General features: G+C 39.1%; 1 protein-coding gene across 1 annotated transcript in view; it reads right to left on the reverse strand.

Annotated features, from left to right (window-relative positions):
* OSBPL5 (oxysterol binding protein like 5) overlaps window positions 1-10,742 on the reverse strand; it is a 165,725-nt gene extending 154,983 nt beyond the window's left edge. The window contains exon 1 of the mRNA XM_058158241.1: window positions 10,212-10,742. Within this exon, the coding sequence (XP_058014224.1) occupies window positions 10,212-10,241 (30 nt within the window). The 5' untranslated portion in view covers window positions 10,242-10,742. The remainder of the gene's footprint in view (window positions 1-10,211) is intronic.
* Between the last annotated feature and the right edge of the window lie 8,508 nt (window positions 10,743-19,250).

Below are 19,250 nucleotides of genomic sequence, written 5' to 3' on the forward strand. Positions count from 1 at the left end.
AGATTTTATAGTATCTTTCCCCACCAAGTCACACCCACAGAACCGGTAGTAAAAAATTTTGAAACCCACCACTGCTTCCCACCTTTGTAATTCTACGATATAGATTTGCAATTACTATCACTTCAGCACAAATTTGGATTTGTAAATATTACTATATCAATTTCTGTGACTATAATTTTTTACCAAGGAAAAGTGTGGGAGTCCACATTATAAAACATCTGCAACCCTATTTTAAGACCTATGATTATAGGCATCTGCAAGGCTGTTGCCACTTTGACATGAATAGCTCAGAGACCTTTAGTTAACTTATATATAGTGGTTAAACTTCTAAAAAATGTATGCATTCCCATAACCAGATACTGTAGACTAGCCAAGAAACCCCAAAAACTTTGCCATGTCTCTAATTTTTCATGAAATTCAAGACTATCTAATTTCTTTGACAGTCTCTCATTATGGTATGCATAATTTCAATGCATACTACTATTTGGCAGTGCAATAAACCTAGATGCCTTTTTTACCTTCTCTTTAATCTTTTTTTTTTAATAATGGAAGAATTTTGTTAAGACCTGTTTAATAACTGATGACACTACTCCAATAGCTGAAAATGCAAATGATTTGAAAATTGCAATTGTACAGCCAAAGAGCAAAGTGGGCTAGAATTAACTGTAAAGAAAACCAAACTAAGGATAGCCATAGAATCCACAGTGAAGATACTGATATAGTAGATCAGAGGTGTCACTCGATTTCATTCAGGGCTGTGTTTCTCCTCGGGGGGGCGGGGGGGGGGCAAGGCCAGCTTGACATCACTTGTGTCGGGGACGCCTGTGGTAGCCCAAGCGCTCTGTCAGCAAAAACGGGTTCCTGAGTTCTTCTTTCGGCTGCGACAGCCTCCTGCAACCCCTGCCAGCGAAAATTGAGCTTGGGAGGCCGCCCTCCTGAGTTCAGTTTGCACTGGCAGAGGCACTGCGGGTTGGTCCTTCGCTGTTTCCAGGGCAGCCCCGTGAGGCAGATCTAAGCACCCTGTGGGCCGAATCCGGTCCCCAGGGCTTGAGTCTGACACACCTGTAGTAGATAGTGTCTGCTTTTTAAGACTGATAATCAATAGTAAAAGAACTAGCAGAAATATTTGGCAGTAGTGTGATAAGGAAGAAAAAGAAATTTTAGGGTCCTGGGAACCACACTTAAACATTTGGAGAAACTGGGAAAAGATTCAAGGTCATTGGGATTAATCAGAAAATTAGAACCTAGTCCTAGAAAGAGATATTAAAGGAATTGTATATGTTTAGTCATGAGAAAAAAGAAAAATAAACAGACAGAATTACACTCTTTAAATACTTAAAAGAATGTCACACAGAAGAGGATCAAGAACTGCTCTTTCTTGTTCCAAAATGCAGGGCATGTAATAATGGATTAAAGTTATATTAAACCAGCTTTGAACTGAAAGTTTAAGGAAAAAAGTCCCAACATTAATAGTGATTACTTTCATCAACAGTCAACTTGCTGGAGAGATGGTATGCTCCTCTTCACTGATACTTTCAAGAAGTTAGACAACCATCTGTTTGTGGATTCTTTAATTTAAATTTTGTACTTAGCAGGACTTGTACTCGATCTAAATAGCCCCTCCCACCAGAGGTGGGTTTCAGCAGGTTCTGACCAGTTTCTGGAGAACGTGTAGTGGAAATGTTGAGTAGTTCGGAGAACCGGTAATAAAAAATTCTGACTGGCCCCGCCCCCATCTATTCTCTGCCTCCCAGGTCCCAGCTGATCAGGAGGAAATGGGGATTTTGCCATATCCTTCCCCTGGAGTGGGGTGGGAATGGAGATTTTACAGTATCCTTCCCTTAGAGTGGGGTGGGAATGGAGATTTTATAGTATCTTTCCCCACCAAGTCACACCCACAGAACCGGTAGTAAAAATTTTTGAAACCCACCACTGCTTCCCACCTTTGTAATTCTACGATATAGATTTGCAATTACTATCACTTCAGCACAAATTTGGATTTGTAAATATTACTATATCAATTTCTGTGACTATAATTTTTTACCAAGGAAAAGTGTGGGAGTCCACATTATAAAACATCTGCAACCCTATTTTAAGACCTATGATTATAGGCATCTGCAAGGCTGTTGCCACTTTGACATGAATAGCTCAGAGACCTTTAGTTAACTTATATATAGTGGTTAAACTTCTAAAAAATGTATGCATTCCATAACCAGATACTGTAGACTAGCCAAGAAACCCCAAAAACTTTGCCATGTCTCTAATTTTTCATGAAATTCAAGACTATCTAATTTCTTTGACAGTCTCTCATTATGGTATGCATAATTTCAATGCATACTACTATTTGGCAGTGCAATAAACCTAGATGCCTTTTTTACCTTCTCTTTAATCTTTTTTTTTTAATAATGGAAGAATTTTGTTAAGACCTGTTTAATAACTGATGACACTACTCCAATAGCTGAAAATGCAAATGATTTGAAAATTGCAATTGTACAGCCAAAGAGCAAAGTGGGCTAGAATTAACTGTAAAGAAAACCAAACTAAGGATAGCCATAGAATCCACAGTGAAGATACTGATATAGTAGATCAGAGGTGTCACTCGATTTCATTCAGGGCTGTGTTTCTCCTCGGGGGGGCGGGGGGGGGCAAGGCCAGCTTGACATCACTTGTGTCGGGGACGCCTGTGGTAGCCCAAGCGCTCTGTCAGCAAAAACGGGTTCCTGAGTTCTTCTTTTCGGCTGCGACAGCCTCCTGCAACCCCCTGCCAGCGAAAATTGAGCTTGGGAGGCCGCCCTCCTGAGTTCAGTTTGCACTGGCAGAGGCACTGCGGGTTGGTCCTTCGCTGTTTCCAGGGCAGCCCCGTGAGGCAGATCTAAGCACCCTGTGGGCCGAATCCGGTCCCCAGGGCTTGAGTCTGACACACCTGTAGTAGATAGTGTCTGCTTTTTAAGACTGATAATCAATAGTAAAAGAACTAGCAGAAATATTTTGCAGAATAGTACTTGGTATAATAGTAACAAAAGCCTCGTGAAAAATATTCATGTTGTGATATATATGCACCTGCAAAGATCAAAATAATGCAGTCATGCACGTGCATTGCATTTTGGGTGTTTGAGCGCACACACTTTGGGCACTCCATCCATAAAAAGTTAGCCATCACTGCTCTATGGTAGTGAAAGCTGGATCTTGAAGAAGAATGGAATGATTGTTGACACTTATGAAATTTGGTATTACAGAAAATTCCTAACCTGTCCAGAAATAGACAATAAAACAAAACAAATGGCTCATAAAACAAACCAGTCCAATCAAAGCACAAATGACTGAGCTCAAATGATTGCACTTTTGGACATGTTTTAAAAAGACTTAGCTCCCTGGAAAAATCCATAAGGTGGTGGAATGTAATAGTAAACAGAAGAGGATAACAACCAACAATCAACTCAATTAAAATAGTGATGGATCAGTGATGGGTTGCCCTGGTTCGGTCTGGTTCTTGTGAACTGGTAGTAAAACCAGGGGAGGCTCTGCCCATCCACCTGGATGTCATCACAGACGATCTGTGCATACGCAGATGCTTCTGTGCATGCCCAAGCTTGGCGTGTGCACAAGCAAAGCAAACGAGCATGCACAATCCCGTTGTGAACTAGTAGTAAAGATAAGTAGAACCCACCCCTGTGATGGATGCATGCCTGAAAGTCTTAAAGAACAAGCTTGGGAATAGATCATCATGAAGAAAATCTATCTATGTTGCTAGTTGACATTAATTAGATGGCACACAATCTATCAGTGGACTAACCACAAGAATAGAGGGGATATTCATTTGCTGTGTCCTTCCAAATCAATGGTGTTAATTCTGATGTAGTATTATCCCTTTGCCTAGAGTCACAATTAAATTTAGGTCAGATCAAAATGGATGGTTTATTTCAAATTCCATCCATCCCCTTGCAATGATAACAACAAATTTTCACATCAGATATCTAGGCTTATGTTGTCAGTGATCATACCTACTCATATCTACAGGCTTCTAAAAAGCTGTAACTTACAGTAACTATCATTTTATATATCCTGTCTGAATAATTCTAAGCTATGTCTCCAAAATAAATTTATTAGTAATGTATTTTTTGATAGTAAGAACTATGAATCTATGGAACAGATTACCACAATGTGTTTTTTTTTCCTTTTTCACTGGTGATTTTCAAACAAAAGGCTGAATAGTCATGAATTGGAGACTGTAAATCCTGCAATGTGCAAGGGATTGTACTTGATGACCTTCGGTACCTGCCAATTCTGTAACTCTAAGAAGAGAAAAGATAGGCTAAGCAGACACATTCAGTGCTGAACATTAGAACGGATAAGCATCACAAGGTAAAGAGAAATGAAAATTAAACCAAAATCACCTAGAACCTCTACTGCTGATATAATCAAGATAATCATGTTGGCCATGAGCGTCTCTACATTAATACTGTAAGCATTATTCAGCTTTGCTAAGATGACACAATACTGTTCTTCACTAATATGGTGTAGGTAGATAGAAGACAACTAGAAATAAATCCAACCAGGCATGGGTACATGCCCATGTCTGGGCTGACATTATGGTGATAAGGCAAATCATGCTTACTTAGGTTGCTTTGTCTAAGGTAATGAACTATCTGCAGGAGAAAAAAACAATTTTGTATTTGCCACCTGGCTACTGTGCTTAGTTAGCATATTTTGCCAATTAAGTCATTAGAATTTGCTATAGCTTTGATTCCTTATGGACAGTCTCTAGTGCTAACTGGAGCATCGTTTCTCTATCAGGACTCCATCCTGAAGATGCCATCCCAGATCCAGTAGCAAAGCGGCCCCCAACCTTTGGGGCACCAGGGACCAGTTCTGTGACGTTTTTCCACGGACCGGAGGGGGTGAGATTTCATGTGCTGCCTGTATGCTGCGGATGGGGCTTCGCGTGTTTGCACAGTCTGGTTTCTGGCATGCCACGGCCCAGTGCCAGTCCAGGAACCAGGGGTTGGGGAGCCCTGAAGTAGCATTTGACAACTACCAACTAGCTCCAACCTTCCTTGCTGGGGGAAGGTTACTGAAATGATGGCAGTGGATCAATATTGCTGCTCTATAAAGGAAACAGATCATATGGACCTTTTTTAATTAGGTCCAGAGCCAGTTTTGGGATAGAGATGGCCTCAGTCACTCTCCTGGATGACCTGTGTTAGGACCTGGATGGGGGAACATGTGCTTCTCCTAGTCTTGCTTGACATCTTGGAGATTTTTTAATACCAGCGGAAAACCGAGACAAGGAAGTAGTGCTTTTTTTGTTGCACCAATGTTATGGAATAGCCTCAATTAGGCTGGCCCTCTTTGTAGGTTTTCCACAAGCCCCTATTGCCCTATAGCCGTGATGGCAAACCTATGGCACGCATGCCGGAAGTGGCAGGCAGAGCCATATCTCCGGGCATGCCAGACGTCACCCATTGCTCTTCTTGCTTCCAGCTCACACATGCGCGCCGGCCAGCTGGCCTTCACACATGCATGCGTGCCAGAAGCCAGAAGACCATGTGACCGGCACACACGCACGCACATACTGGAAACCAGAAATTCCGCTCCCCAGCACACACGTGAGCACCGGGGAACTGCTCTTCTGGTTTCCAGAGCTCCCCCCCCCGCACACGCTCCCCTTTCAGCACTTGCTGAAAAGGTTCACCAACACTGCCCTATAGCGTTGCTCTCCAAGCCTGAGTAAAGGTGATTTATATTTGGGTAATGAGCCTTCCTCTGATTTGAGCCGTTTTTGTCATCTTTTATTCTCTATTTTTGTAATGTTGTTTCATTTTTAATTTTTATGTAGGATATATTTCACATTGTATTTTTATATGAGTCACTGAAAGTCCTTTTTGACTGTGATGATATACAAGTGTTTAATAAATAATGCTGCTATAATTTGCTATTGCATAAAGGCTTGTTGAGAAACATTCCAAATATAATAGGCAGAGCCTTTATTAGGTTAACACAAAGGTCATTTAAACCATATGACTTTTTAAATAAGTATACACACACACACACATATATATAATATCTCCACTCATCTCTCTTAGAGGAACTCTAAGCATCTTTTTTTAAACAGTTGGAGACAAAAATGGCTGATGTTGAAGTGGTGGAGACTGTATTTGGACATAGTCTGAAGAAGAAATGTGTGGGGGGGAAACCACAAACATTCAAGTTAAGTTATGCCAAGAGTGATGGTTTTAAGCTGCATTGAAACTCTGTCTTCTGAGAGGAAAAAAGAAAAACACTCATTACAACATTTTTAAAGTAGTTATTCAGAACTACCTCCAGAAACACACAAAACTCCTCAGTAGACAACAGAAGTTGAAAGAAACTACACTGTTTTTGTATTTTATATTATTTTAGATAGTGTTTTGGCCAAAATAAAGAAAACCAGAGGCAAAGGGAGAAACAAGTACAGAAGATACATCTATCAAGAACAGAAGCCTCAGATTCAAATGACAGAAAATTATTTATTTCCAAGGAAAAAGCCTCCTGTTGAGCTGTTAAATTCAGCTTTCTATCAGACCAAAGCCAAGAGTACCATAATAGTCATAAGAAATATTCCAGATGTTATATTAGGAATATCTTTATCAGGCCAACACAAAGTTTGCAAAATAATAAGCAACATCCAAATATGAAAAATGAAGTTTTTATTCTCTATGTGTATGTGGTCACATTTTAAAATTAATAGCAAATCACCAACTACAGGAAACAAAGGTTCTCAAAGGCAGGCTATGAAAGTCTATTCTACAATAGTAGAATTTTGTCTTTCTAGTTCTTAAACCTCTCAGTTACTGCTATTTTTTGTTTTCTTTGCTGAAGTTGCCATGCTTTTTAATTCTACTGAATTATCAGAGTGATTAAAGGTTGATTTAAATTCCCAGATGCCGTATTGTACTACTACAACCCATTTGGCCCTGATGACATCAGACATCCAGCATGAATTACATGCAGTTCTGAAACCACCTTTGCTCTTGCCCTTCTGACTTATTCTATAGGAATCCAAATCTAAGCATGTATTGTACTCTGCAGAAAACAATACAAAAAGTAGATTGTAACATTTCCTGCTTAAATCCCATTTTTAAAGATTTTGCTCTTATGTCCTTGTTTTGGTTGTTGTTGCCTTCAATTCAGAGTTGACTCCTTGTGACTGCCTGGACAAGAATTTTTGGCAAGTGATTTGCCTGCTTTCTAGGGTTTAGAGAAAGTTTCTGGCTCAAAGTTACCCAGTTGCTTTGTGCCAAAGCGGGACTAGAACACTTGTGTCTCCCAGTTTTTAATCTGATGCCTTAATTACTACCAAACTGGCTCTCCTTATATCCTACCCTTCTGATTTTTTCTGTAAGAATCCAAGACCAAGCATCTACTATATATCAAAGGTGACAGTATGAAAGTAATGAAAAATAACATGAGAGCTATTTTCATACACATCCACCCTCTTCTTAGGTATTATTCAATTTTACTCACTATAGTACTATATCCAACAATAATAGTGTTCTTTTCTCCCTTTGAAAGTTCATTAGTCTCAGCCATTCACTTAATATTTGGTTTTGTTTTTTCAATAAATCAAGCAATGAATTGAATTCCTTTTAAAAATCTGTTTAGTAGGTGATTTCATATCATGGCATTATTTTGACAAAGGGTCATAGGCCAGGACATTTTCAACCCATCTGAGAAATTGATCTTCTTCAAAATAGCCTTGATGATTTCATGAGAAAAAAAATAGATTAAGTACAAAGCAATGTGACTATCACTGAAAGTTCCTTGAGCTAGAAATCATCTAATAGTGTTCATGAGTTCATAAACCATCATTAAATTACTGATTATAGTTTTGGGAACTATGAAAGCTGGCCAGTCAACAGCATGCCAGATTTTAGACATTGTCCCTTCTCCTATAAGAGCCATTGGTGGGCTTCTGCAGGAGGTTGTTGCTTTCATCAGAACGACAAAAGCAGCAGTACATTTGTTGTACAAAAGCCAGCTGTTTTGTATGTGCACACAATATCATTATCACAATGCACATGAAAAAAGGCAGGTCTTCTGTCGCAATGCCACCAGGCTGCTTTTGTCATTCTGTCCCTCTGTGGCTATGTGCTTCCAGTTACTATAAGTGGAGGTGAGGCTTCAAACATATAAGTAAGAAAAAAGGCGCAATTGCTTTCAGATTTTGTCTTCTTCAGTGGATCAGCCTCGCAAAGCTCAGAAATCTAAACCTCTGGTCCCGGTGACCGACCCAGATTGGATCCTGCATTACATCATATAATGTGGTATGTAGAGCTTATGCTGGGCCATCATAATTATAAGCAAAGAGCAAATGTTTTGGACGACTCAAAACTGCCATTCACAAAAAGAACAGCATCTTATAAATTATCAAGTATTTCCAAGGACTAATCATAAACAAACAGAATAGCCCATCTGTCATTCATTTTTCTTTGTTACCCTCTATTGTAGAAGCATCTCAAGACATCAGACGAAAGTATAACTTAAATTTAAATAGACCATCCATCATCCCCTTGAGCCCCTCTCAGCCAGTATCACCACAACTGACTGAATAGAAGATCACCCACCAGATTGTTCATGTCATGCTTTACAGAATAGCTCTGCTTGCCAAGAACAATTAGGTCTGACTAAATCTACCTTTCACTTCATTAGGAATCTTAATTGCTCAGTTGCTAGGTGAAAAACTAACTTCTCCTGATATGCCATCAGTCCTACTAATAAAACCTAAAATGTAATAAAAACAGTAAGGCCATCCAGGTCTAGCCCAGGCTGTGTACAAAAATATTAATTATATTGGCCCTCAGATCTAAAACACATATTTCCTATTTTCTAATGATTGCATTCCAAGACCCTCTGATTTATTTTCAAGTATATTTTAGTCCACAAGGAAGATTTATTTTTAATGTGCTGTGGCATTCAAATCAAAGAAAAAATATCTGCATTTTAAAATAACCTGTAAGATCATCTAATTTCATCAAAATGATCTAGAGGATATATTGCATGTTTGCTGTTTAATGCAAAAGTCATAAGCAAGCCTTAATGATTTCTTTAATATTATGTGCCATTGATACAAGAAAACTAAAATTGTTAGGACACACTGTATAAAACAAAAGGCAAGGAACCATGCAATTATGAAAAAAAAAATACATTATGCCATGTTTATTTTCACACACACAAAAAAACCCCAAATGGGAAATTTTTATTGTTAACCCTTTTTTACTGAAGGCCTTACGAATTTAAGCACTTGGACTATATTACAAACTCTTAATTCTGTAAGGAAACTCACTGTTGTTTCCATTATCAATATGCTTTTTAACAATCTCAAAGCCATTACTTTCGGACAGAGGTAGCAATTATTAGGATGGGATGCGTGCAGTAGGATTTTTTTTAAAACGAGTATTTTAAAATTGTGGCCTTGTTTTATTCCAGAAAGTACTATGGGCCTGGTTTTAATCCACTGAAAACCGAACACGTGTTGGCTGCAGCAAAGTGCAGGTCTGGCCTTTATTACGATGAGGGTTGCACCGAGTGAATTTTTTTGTGAATCGCGCTTCCCCCCCACCTCCTCATCAACCTCTCTCTCCGTGCTCCAATTCCCGGGCAGGTAACATCCCCATCTCGGAACCAAACTGAACCTTCCCGATTCTCCCCTTTCCTCCATTTTCGCTAATGAGGAACAGCGTTAGTATTTTCGTGGCTGGGAGAAACGGCTTTTTCAAAAAAAAAAAAAAAAAAAAGCCCTAATCCTTATGCAATATTAAATATCCGTTTGAGACCCTGGAGCTTAATTAAGGTTGCTATTGTTACGGTATCCTACGCACTTCGTTTTCTCACGAAGCTCGACGTTTTCTTTCCCACCGGCTTCCTCTTTTCCCAAAAGCGAGACTGGGAACAAGACTTGGTTTTGGGCGTTTGTTTCGGTTTTTTTGTTTTACACCCGCGAAGGAAGCCCGAAGAAATGGAATCCTTTATTGGCACATCGCAAGACCCGCGCAGGCACCCAGCAGCTGTGCTCTTGCAAACAAAAAGGGGAAAGAAAAAAAGGCGCCCTTTGCTGCTGCTGCTGCTGCTCCTTACCTCCTCGGCGCGCAGGCAGAGGCAGCCCAGGATCCCCCGCGTCCCAATTCCTGCCGGCGACCAAAACACCCGCTCCCTTCTGCTCCGCGGCGCCTCACCATAGTCCCAAATTTGTCGGCCAGCAGCATCTCCTCGTAGAGCCACTCATGGTTAGTTGGTTGGTTGGTCGGTCGGTCGAACGACGGCGCCCGTTTTTCTCGGGCTGGCGACTTCCTAGCTTGCCCGCTCAGCCGCCGCTACGGAGAGAGAAGCCCTCGCTTCGGACTTCCCACCCTGCAAATTGTCACTCACTTTCTCAGCTACCCACCCCCCGCTACCACGCGCTGCTGCGCTGGACGGGCGGGGGAGGTAAGCTGCAACTCAGCACGCGCAACAGCAGCCCGGGCTTTTCTTTCTTTCTTTCTTTCTTTCTTTCTCTCTATCTTCTCTCTCCGCCTCCCGCCCGCCAAAGGCGAGGTCCGGAGCTCCTCGTCTGGCCTGGGAGCTCTACTTCAGGGAGCAACAGATTGGGGAGACCAGCTTTGTCAGTCGGAAAAGCAGAGCAGCTGTTCCGAGGAGTCTCGGGAGCAGGAAATGCCACAAGACTTAAAGCCAACCACGTCAGGAAGACCGCGCGCGCCCGTGTGTGTTATGTATGTGTGTGTGTATGTTTGAGAGAAAGAGAAAGAGAGAGAAGTGGTAAATAAAATCCGGCCGGGATCATTATGTTCTGGAATGGATCTTTTTTTTTTTTTTTTAAAGCCGAGGCGGCTGTAATCGCGTTAACTGTGAAAGAAGCCGAAAGGAATATAAACTTAGCCGAAAGCAATATAAACGTTAGTCATTCGGTGTCTAAAAGGAACATAAACAAGAATCAAGGGTGTTTTTTTTTAAATGTCTTTCCTCAGTTGGGAAAGCGGTTTCCTACAGCCAGCGAGGTGGTGGGGGGAGAGGAAAAGGAGCTTTCGGCTGGGCTGCCCTTCCTCAGAGCCTCCCTCTGTTCTGCTTCCAGGGCTTAAAAGCCCGCAGAATAGAAAACAGCAGAATCGAGCAAGTAAAAGACTTGCTACCCTCTACCGGGCAAACAAGGTCGAAAAGCTGGTCCCGGTTAAGAATAACATCTGAATGGAAATGTCTATAGAAACAGAAGATTCTGGCCAGGAACCAGGCGGATGTCTCTCTCGGCAACGCTGGCTTTCCAGCGTCTTTCGAGAGGCACCGAAAGGCCGTGCAGGCGGAATGCCCCACGCGCGTTCGTGAATTGTGGGCGAAGGAAGTGCCATTGGAAAGCTCAAGAGTGCTTTATCAGGGGTATTTCTCCGATAATGTTTGGAATTTAGCCTCTTCTTAGGGAGCCTTCTAGGCAGAATTCCGACAATTACCGGAGGGGGAAAACATGCATTGTGTAGTTAGTTATTCAGATTTCTTTCTCGTCGATTTTTTTCTGGAAAGAAAAAATACAAGGTGAAAGAAATAGTGGGGAAACACACAGAAGGAAAACAGACCTCCCTTCTCCAATACCGAGGGGAAAAGGGACAGGATAATCTAACCTACTGTCATCATCTACATCTATCCTGCGCGTACCCTGAGAAAAGCTTATTTGGAAATATCAGCTTACAGTATAGCATTGCAAATGCAGGGTAAGCAGTAGGTAAGTCTGCACTTGCAAGATCGGTTATGATTTTTTTTTTCTGTTCCATAATTGCCTTTACAACTTCGCAGGGATTTTGGAATGCAGAGGTGAGCCTATGTGTTGCATGATGCTTTCAAGTTGCAACATCAGTTTCTTTCGTGGAGGCTGCTAGAAGTTGTATGCTACTTATGTAATTAGCAAGAAAATCAAGGTGGTTAGCATTTTGAAATCTGAGGAGAAAGGAATACAAAATCAGCTAGATTTTTTGTGCTCGAAATAAATTCATCTTGGGAAACTATGAACCTGGTCCCCCAGTATTGCATGAACCCTCAAATCCCTTCATGGGTCTCCTAACACTGAACAGTTATATGTGACACATTTTTTGTTGTTTTGAAGTAGGCAATTACTACCTCTGCTTTAAAATAGGCTTAGTATAAGGTATAAGACAAAAGTCCAAACAACCACAAAAAAAACAGAAAATCCCAGTTCAACTTGCATCATCATCCCAACATCACTGCTCCCTTCTCTTGGCGATTATAGAGGAAAAAGGACTGGCTTCTTTCATTTTAATCACATGAAATATGCAGGAGCCTTCTTTTCACTGCAAGAAAACTACTTAAGGAGAGTGTTGTATCTAAGTAAGCCATTGCAATACCAATTTCTAGTAGAGCTGTAGTTAAAACAATTAACAATGGAATGACTTGCCTCCATAAGTTGTGGTTCTCCAACACTGGAAGTTTTTAAGAAGAGATTGGATAACCATTTGCCTGAAATGGTACAGTACAGGACTTCCTGCTTGAGAGAAAAGCTCATGCGCTATGGTGTTCTTACTACTGAACATTAAAACGTGAGGATGAGAAAGAAATTGGAAATGTTGACTGCCAACTGCATATTTATCCATGATTAACAAATGAAGTTGCCAACAGAGAGGGCAAATCCAGTGATTTTCAAACTGTCCTTTACCGTAGAACCCCTTTAAATACCTTTTGTTGCTATGGACCATGGCCAAGGACCACCAAGACTTCATTCAAATTTAAATCGTAACATTTCTTCAAGCCTTCACGGATCCCCTGTAACCCCATTGTGATCGCAGGGAAATGCATACAGAATAACTAGTAATTGAACTAAACAACTGAAAGTGAAATATGTTATTAATCCAATAAAAGAAGAGAAATCATTTTGCTTAGACCCATCAGAGCAAGATGGGTGTCTGTCAGGGATATTAAAATGTCAAGAAGACAGCCAGAGTGACACCATAATTGTGTTGTAAATGTTGTACCTTGATGAATGTATCCTTTCTTTTATGTACACTGAGAGCATATGCACCAAGACAAATTCCTTGTCTGTCCAATCACACTTGGCCAATAAAAAATTCTATTCTATTCTATAAAAGCTTTGCCCATTTTATATACCTTTCAGCTGCCATCTTGACTTTTTTTTACCCCCTGTGGACCCTTGACCAAAAACAAAAGGGTATCAGGCAGTAAATTTAAGAATTACTTTTTCTGAAGAATTTTCTTAAATGAAAATTAATCTGATTGCATTTCAGATTCAAATGCATTAAAAGCACTGGAAATTATCCGTAAAAAGGAGTTAATCATCAGGTTTACAAATGTTCATATATAAAATATGGTTTAAATTATTCTTTTTGATTTTAAATTGCTTTACATAAAATACTAACTTTTAGAAAAAGAATCTTACATTCTATACCTATGTACTAATCTTATATAGAAGTCTCCTGCACAATCTACTATTGTTTTGTTGACTCCTTAAAAATTAAATTTTTAATTTTACGTACAAAAATTAATGGAAAATTAAAGAGACCTATAAATTAATGGAATATATTGCTGTAATTTTCCCCCTCTGTACTGAGTTAACACACTCGCATGAAAAAGCGAACAAGCCATCTAAGACTGCATAAATGGATGAGATACTGTAATGCTAAATCAAACTTAAACTTACTTAACTTGTCTCATGGTAACTGACACAATGAGACCTCTGCAATCAAACTTATATTGATTAAACAATAAAAGGATACTCTCCGATAACTAAAATAATTTATTCTCATTTGCACGACTGAAAAGAACAGTCATTTATTCAATAAAGCAGGTGATGAGTACAACAGCTTCTCATCTCTAGCCCACCCATCCATGCGTAATTCAGCCCTGAATGAAATACGAATCTTGTGTTTCTACCTTTAAATGCTTTCGGATGAAGCTATTGGCTAAAATGCTTAAAGGCATCATTCAGCGAAGTGAACTCTGTAAAAGGTGTCAGAAGTTGTGTCTCTTCTGATGGCACAAGTGAAATGAAATCCTGTCCTAGGTAGCTAAGAGGTTATTTTACAGTTCAGAAAACAGACAGTGGCACAATTATATTGGTTTCCTAATTGCAAAGTTGCCATAGGTCTCTCAAGTAATTAAAGGAACAAAGAGAAAAAGTCACAAACAATTTTCAGCATCCCAAAAGAGAAGAGTTTTCTCTGGAGAATTACACAAACCAGTCCTTTTCTAAGATCTTAGGAAAATTTTAATATTAAAATAAAAAAAGTTGCATCAGATTAAGTACTCTATTAGTTACTGTAGTATTCAATAAATTCTGTCAAGCTTAGCCACACAGAATTTTAAAAAAGTGCAAAACATTGCAGCTGATCTTATAAAACTGGAAAAATCAATATATCTGTGTTTTGGAAAGTAAATGTGGTATTAAAGTGTATAAAACCAGCTTGCCTGTAAATTCTGCCTACAGGTTAATAGAATAAAAGATTTCAACTAGGATATTTTTTCATTTGCAATGGATATTATTTAGAGACTAGGCTCACATATGGCACTAAAATTAATATTTTGTATCATATTACATTCCAAATGTAAAAGATCTGTTTACATTTGGCAGTATAAATGGATTTTGTTCTGCCTAATTTCCATTTTCTTTCCAACTTAAAAGCACCAGATACACATGGTAATTTCAATTTATCACACCATTTTTTAAAATTTCTAGACATAGAATTACTGCAAATAAAACTGTCATGTGAGATGTAAAACTGAGTAGTACATATGCTGACCTTGAGAAAACTAACTGTCCCTTACTTTGTAATCCGGTACAGCCTCAGGCCCAAATATAGATGCAGAGAGAGTATTATAAATATATAAAGAACAGCTGACAATACTTCTAATCATTATTTGTTAATTATTCATATACATTATAACTTCCCTTGTCTTTTAAATAAATAATCAGTTGATTTCTCCTACATTATTACATGTTCCATACTTTTTATTCTTATGCAAAGCAACTTTTCCTTTTCTTCCAGGATCAGTTTAAGTATTTTCCTCACTGCCATTATTAATATTCATGCCATCCTATCACAGTTTCTGTGAAGAAATAGAAGCATCGCAACTGATGTTAATTACAGTATAGAAAATCCTAAGGACGAGAAATGTTACACTAGGCCCCTTATTGGGGAAATGGACAGCAAATAAATTTAATAAATAGTAATAATAATAATTGTACCCACCTAGGTTTTACAGCTTGCTCATAGAGGAAGGAAAGGGATATTATTTTTTGTTTTGTGCAATAAATGGTTTTGGCCTATGGCCGAATAAAGTCATTGCTACAAATAATATTACTATTACTAATACCAATAATGTCCATTGCAAGGTCCTGGTGCCTCCAGTTGTGTTTCTTGATGGGGTGGCACTGCCCTTGAAAGACCACGTTCCTGTAGAGAATCGAGGAGATGATTCTGAAGGTAAAACCTAATAACTCTTTCATAAGCAAAGATGCCTGAAATATTCCTTAATCCTTGGGAAGCAAGTTAATATAAAAAGGCTCAGGTGGCTGTACAAGAGGGAAAGGAGGTAAAGCACAAATAAGGCTACATGGAACTTTTGAAAATTACCCTAAAGCTTCAATTAGTCCAGAATGTTGCAGCCTAATTATTTGTGTATACAGTGACATGAGCACATGACACAGTGCTGTAGGTTCATGCCCTGACAGTGCTTTCACATCTATGTACAATTCAAAATGCTGGTTTTGCTCTACATTATGGTATCTCCAGGAGGTTTCCTGTAGCTAGTTTTAACCTGCCCATTGTGACGTTCTTGAGAGTACCCATTAGCAGTTTTTTACATTGGTGATAGAAGGTGAATGAAGGCTCCCAGACATTGTTTTGCTGTTGTGACACTTTGATATATTCTATGAAATTCAAGTAACTCCTAATTTTCTAGGTTTTAGGTAATCATTAAAAACCTGAATTGTTCAATGAGGCTGAATGTGACAATATAATCCAATGTAATCCCAGCAGATTGAGCTAGCAGGAACAATGGGAAGGGCTGCTGGAAAATGTAGTTCAACAAGAATACTGTGAGACGGCCATACGGTTCCCCTTCCCCCCAGTTACTTCACATATCTCTCCACTTTTAATCTGAAATAGCAATAGCACTTAGACTTACATACTGCTCCATAGTGCTTTGCAGCACTCTTGGAGCAGTTTACAAATGTCAGCATATTGCCCCCAACAATTTGGGTCCTCATTTTATCAACTGTGGAAGGATGGAATCAAACTCCAGGCTATGGGCAGAGCTAGCCTGCAAATACTGTATTCTAACCACTGTGCCACCATGGCTCTAAGAAAACAACTCTTACTCACTTCATCAGGAGTTACAGGCATAACTTTGTGGCTATAATTACTAGCTGTCTTTTCTTAGAAACTTAGGTTGCTGCTGGCAGAGATGGGGAGCAAAATTGTAGGGCACCGAAAAAGGAAATGAATATAGACATTCACTGGTTCACTGAGTTTTAAATTATTTCTACATAATTTAAAACTCTACATATGCAATACTTTCTGGGGCTGTCAGGAAGAGTCATTCCTACCCCAGGAGGTTGGATGCCAGCACCACCATCCAAATTCTACTACTTATCCTGATTTCAGGTGTTACATTCTTATTAGTTTCCTCTCTGCTGGGTATTCAAGGTGTATATTTTCTTTTGTTGTCATTGGTTCTGTACTAGTACAGATCCAAATCTGTAACATTAGAAAGACAGTGGAATATATAAAGTTTCTTGGAAGATAGCAGTTAGGTTATTTTTGGAATGCATGACTAATAGGAGAAAAAGGATCAGGTTGCTGGTCTCTTGATAACTAAAATGACCAGTGTAAAATTCTGTAGACACTTTTGCCAGTAAACAGAATTAATAAAGTCCCAACTGCTTAGCCTCTGGTGACCTCCATTTTAGCTAAGCAGCTCTTTATTAGCAGAATATCTCTGAAAAAGCAGTGCATACAAAACTTGGCAACATTTCTTAGATTCCACATTATAGGATGAACAATTTAAACCAACACTGTAATAATATTAAAACAGTCTAATATAAAAACTCTAGTGGTTCAGAATCAGGATAAGCTTATTGCAGAAGGAAGATAGGGTGCCAAAAAGAAAAACTTTTACACTAATTTTCTTGATTCCACCTAGTTGCTAGGCAATATGAATGTAGAGCTAGTTTAGGAGTGCACTATGGATGAATATAACAGAATTAAGACAGAAATTAGACTATACCGTAGCAGTTGCATACTAAGATGCATCATCTTTTTCACTGTTTTTCGACTTTGTTTAGATAGAAACTGTCTTTGTTTACCTAATTTGACTTTGAAATCAGAACCGGGAGAAGTAAGCACAAGCCAAGATGGGTTAGAAGTACAACTTTTTCCCCTGCCTCTAGCCTATGGTTTCTTAGGAATCCTACATCATGACAATTTCATTTCGCTTTTTGCCTTCCCAATAGAAAGCAATTTAGAAGAGCAAATGATATACTAAGGGGCCATAGAGCCATAACTGAGTGGCTATTTGATTGCTCTGAACTCAAGCACATATCTTCGCCTGGCATATTTTACCGCTTTAAGCTGGGGAATAAAAAATGAGTCCTACAGTCAGAACTTCCAACTCCTGGTTAGAGAAAGCTCTGAAACATGTTTACCTGGTCATGCTCCGAATAAAATGTGAATTTGAATCCTTTCTCTCCCACATGTTTCCATTTCACACTCCATTTGTAATGATTAAGTGCTTGCATTCTTGGGAAGGAAAGCTGAAACAGGTGTTAAACAGCAACAATGCAATCTTGCTAACCCAGAGTTAAAAGCAGAAGTTTACGGCACATCAGTGTCTGAAGTCAAAATAAGAATAAATCAAAATGAGTAGACAGGCTGCTTTGTTTTTATTTCCGTGAATAACAATATGGGAAGATGGAGGTAGGTGGTGTATTCTGATAGAGAAAGGCTAAATAGTAGCTTTCCGGTAGCCAGGCCTTAGAAAATTCCCTCTTATGTACTAGAAGTCTTTGAGCAGTAGATTTCTTTACATGCGCAAAGTGTCCAAATATGAATCTGAAAGGATTATTATGGCTTGAATTCAAATTCCTACCCTACATTTTTTTCATGAGTCATATTACTACAGTTAGAAATTGGTTTTCTTTTTCTCAGTTAATGTTTATTAACCAACTAATACTAACCTATATAGGGTTACTTGTACAGGTGGCAAACCTGTATGAAATACCGATATGAATATTAAAATAAGCAAACAAAAATCAGTATCTTCTGATTTCTACATCTTCCTTTTGCTGGCTTCTCACTATTTTTCAATTCTTTTGTTTACAAACATTATTAACATGCTGCATATTTTCAAATATATTTACAAATATGTCTTAGTTTGTATCTGTGTACACATGCACATCAGAGGTAGGTTTCAGGAGGTTCTGACCAGTTCTGGAGAACCGGTAGCAGAAATTTTGAGTACGTTTGGAGAACCGGTAAATACCACCTCTGACTGGCCCCACCCCCATCTATTCTCTGCCTCCCGAGTCCCAGCTGATCAGGAGGAAATGGGGATTTTGCAGTAATCTTCCCCTGGAGTGGGGAGGGAATGGAGATTTTACAATATCCTTCCCCTGGAGTGGGGAGGAAATGGAAATTTTACAGTATCCTTCCTCTGCCATGCCCGCCAAGCCATGCCACACCCGCCAAGCCACACCCACAGAACTAGTAGTAAAAAAATTTGAAACCCACCACTGATGCACATATGAATGTGTTGGATCCTGGCCACTGATTTTTCTACAGAAAAAAGAATTGGAACTGTATCTCAATGAACATGACGAATTGTGGTTATCTCAGGAACACTGGCAGTCAAATCTTTTTGCTATATGTATTGTAATTTGTTGGTTTATACTTCGGTTCTATGTTATATAAGTAGCTTTGCAGCTCAAATAGACATGATTGTATATTGGAATGTACATCTTCAAAATGTTTAGAATTGCTGGACTAAACATACTGTATATCTTACAATGCTTGAAACAATGAAATGTATAATTTGTTACACATGAATCCTATTTGTAGCATCTTTATTGTAAAAATTTTTCATTAAGGATTCAGACTGGTAACATTTGGAAAAGAAATGAAATTTTGAGAAAATGGATATTTTAACTAACTTTTGCTTAGCTTGGACTGCTTTTTCTGGACCTGTTATTAGGAACAGTCAGATAT

This window comes from Ahaetulla prasina, chromosome 1 (genome assembly GCF_028640845.1).
Source record: "Ahaetulla prasina isolate Xishuangbanna chromosome 1, ASM2864084v1, whole genome shotgun sequence".
In the NCBI taxonomy this organism is placed as follows: domain Eukaryota; kingdom Metazoa; phylum Chordata; class Lepidosauria; order Squamata; family Colubridae; genus Ahaetulla; species Ahaetulla prasina.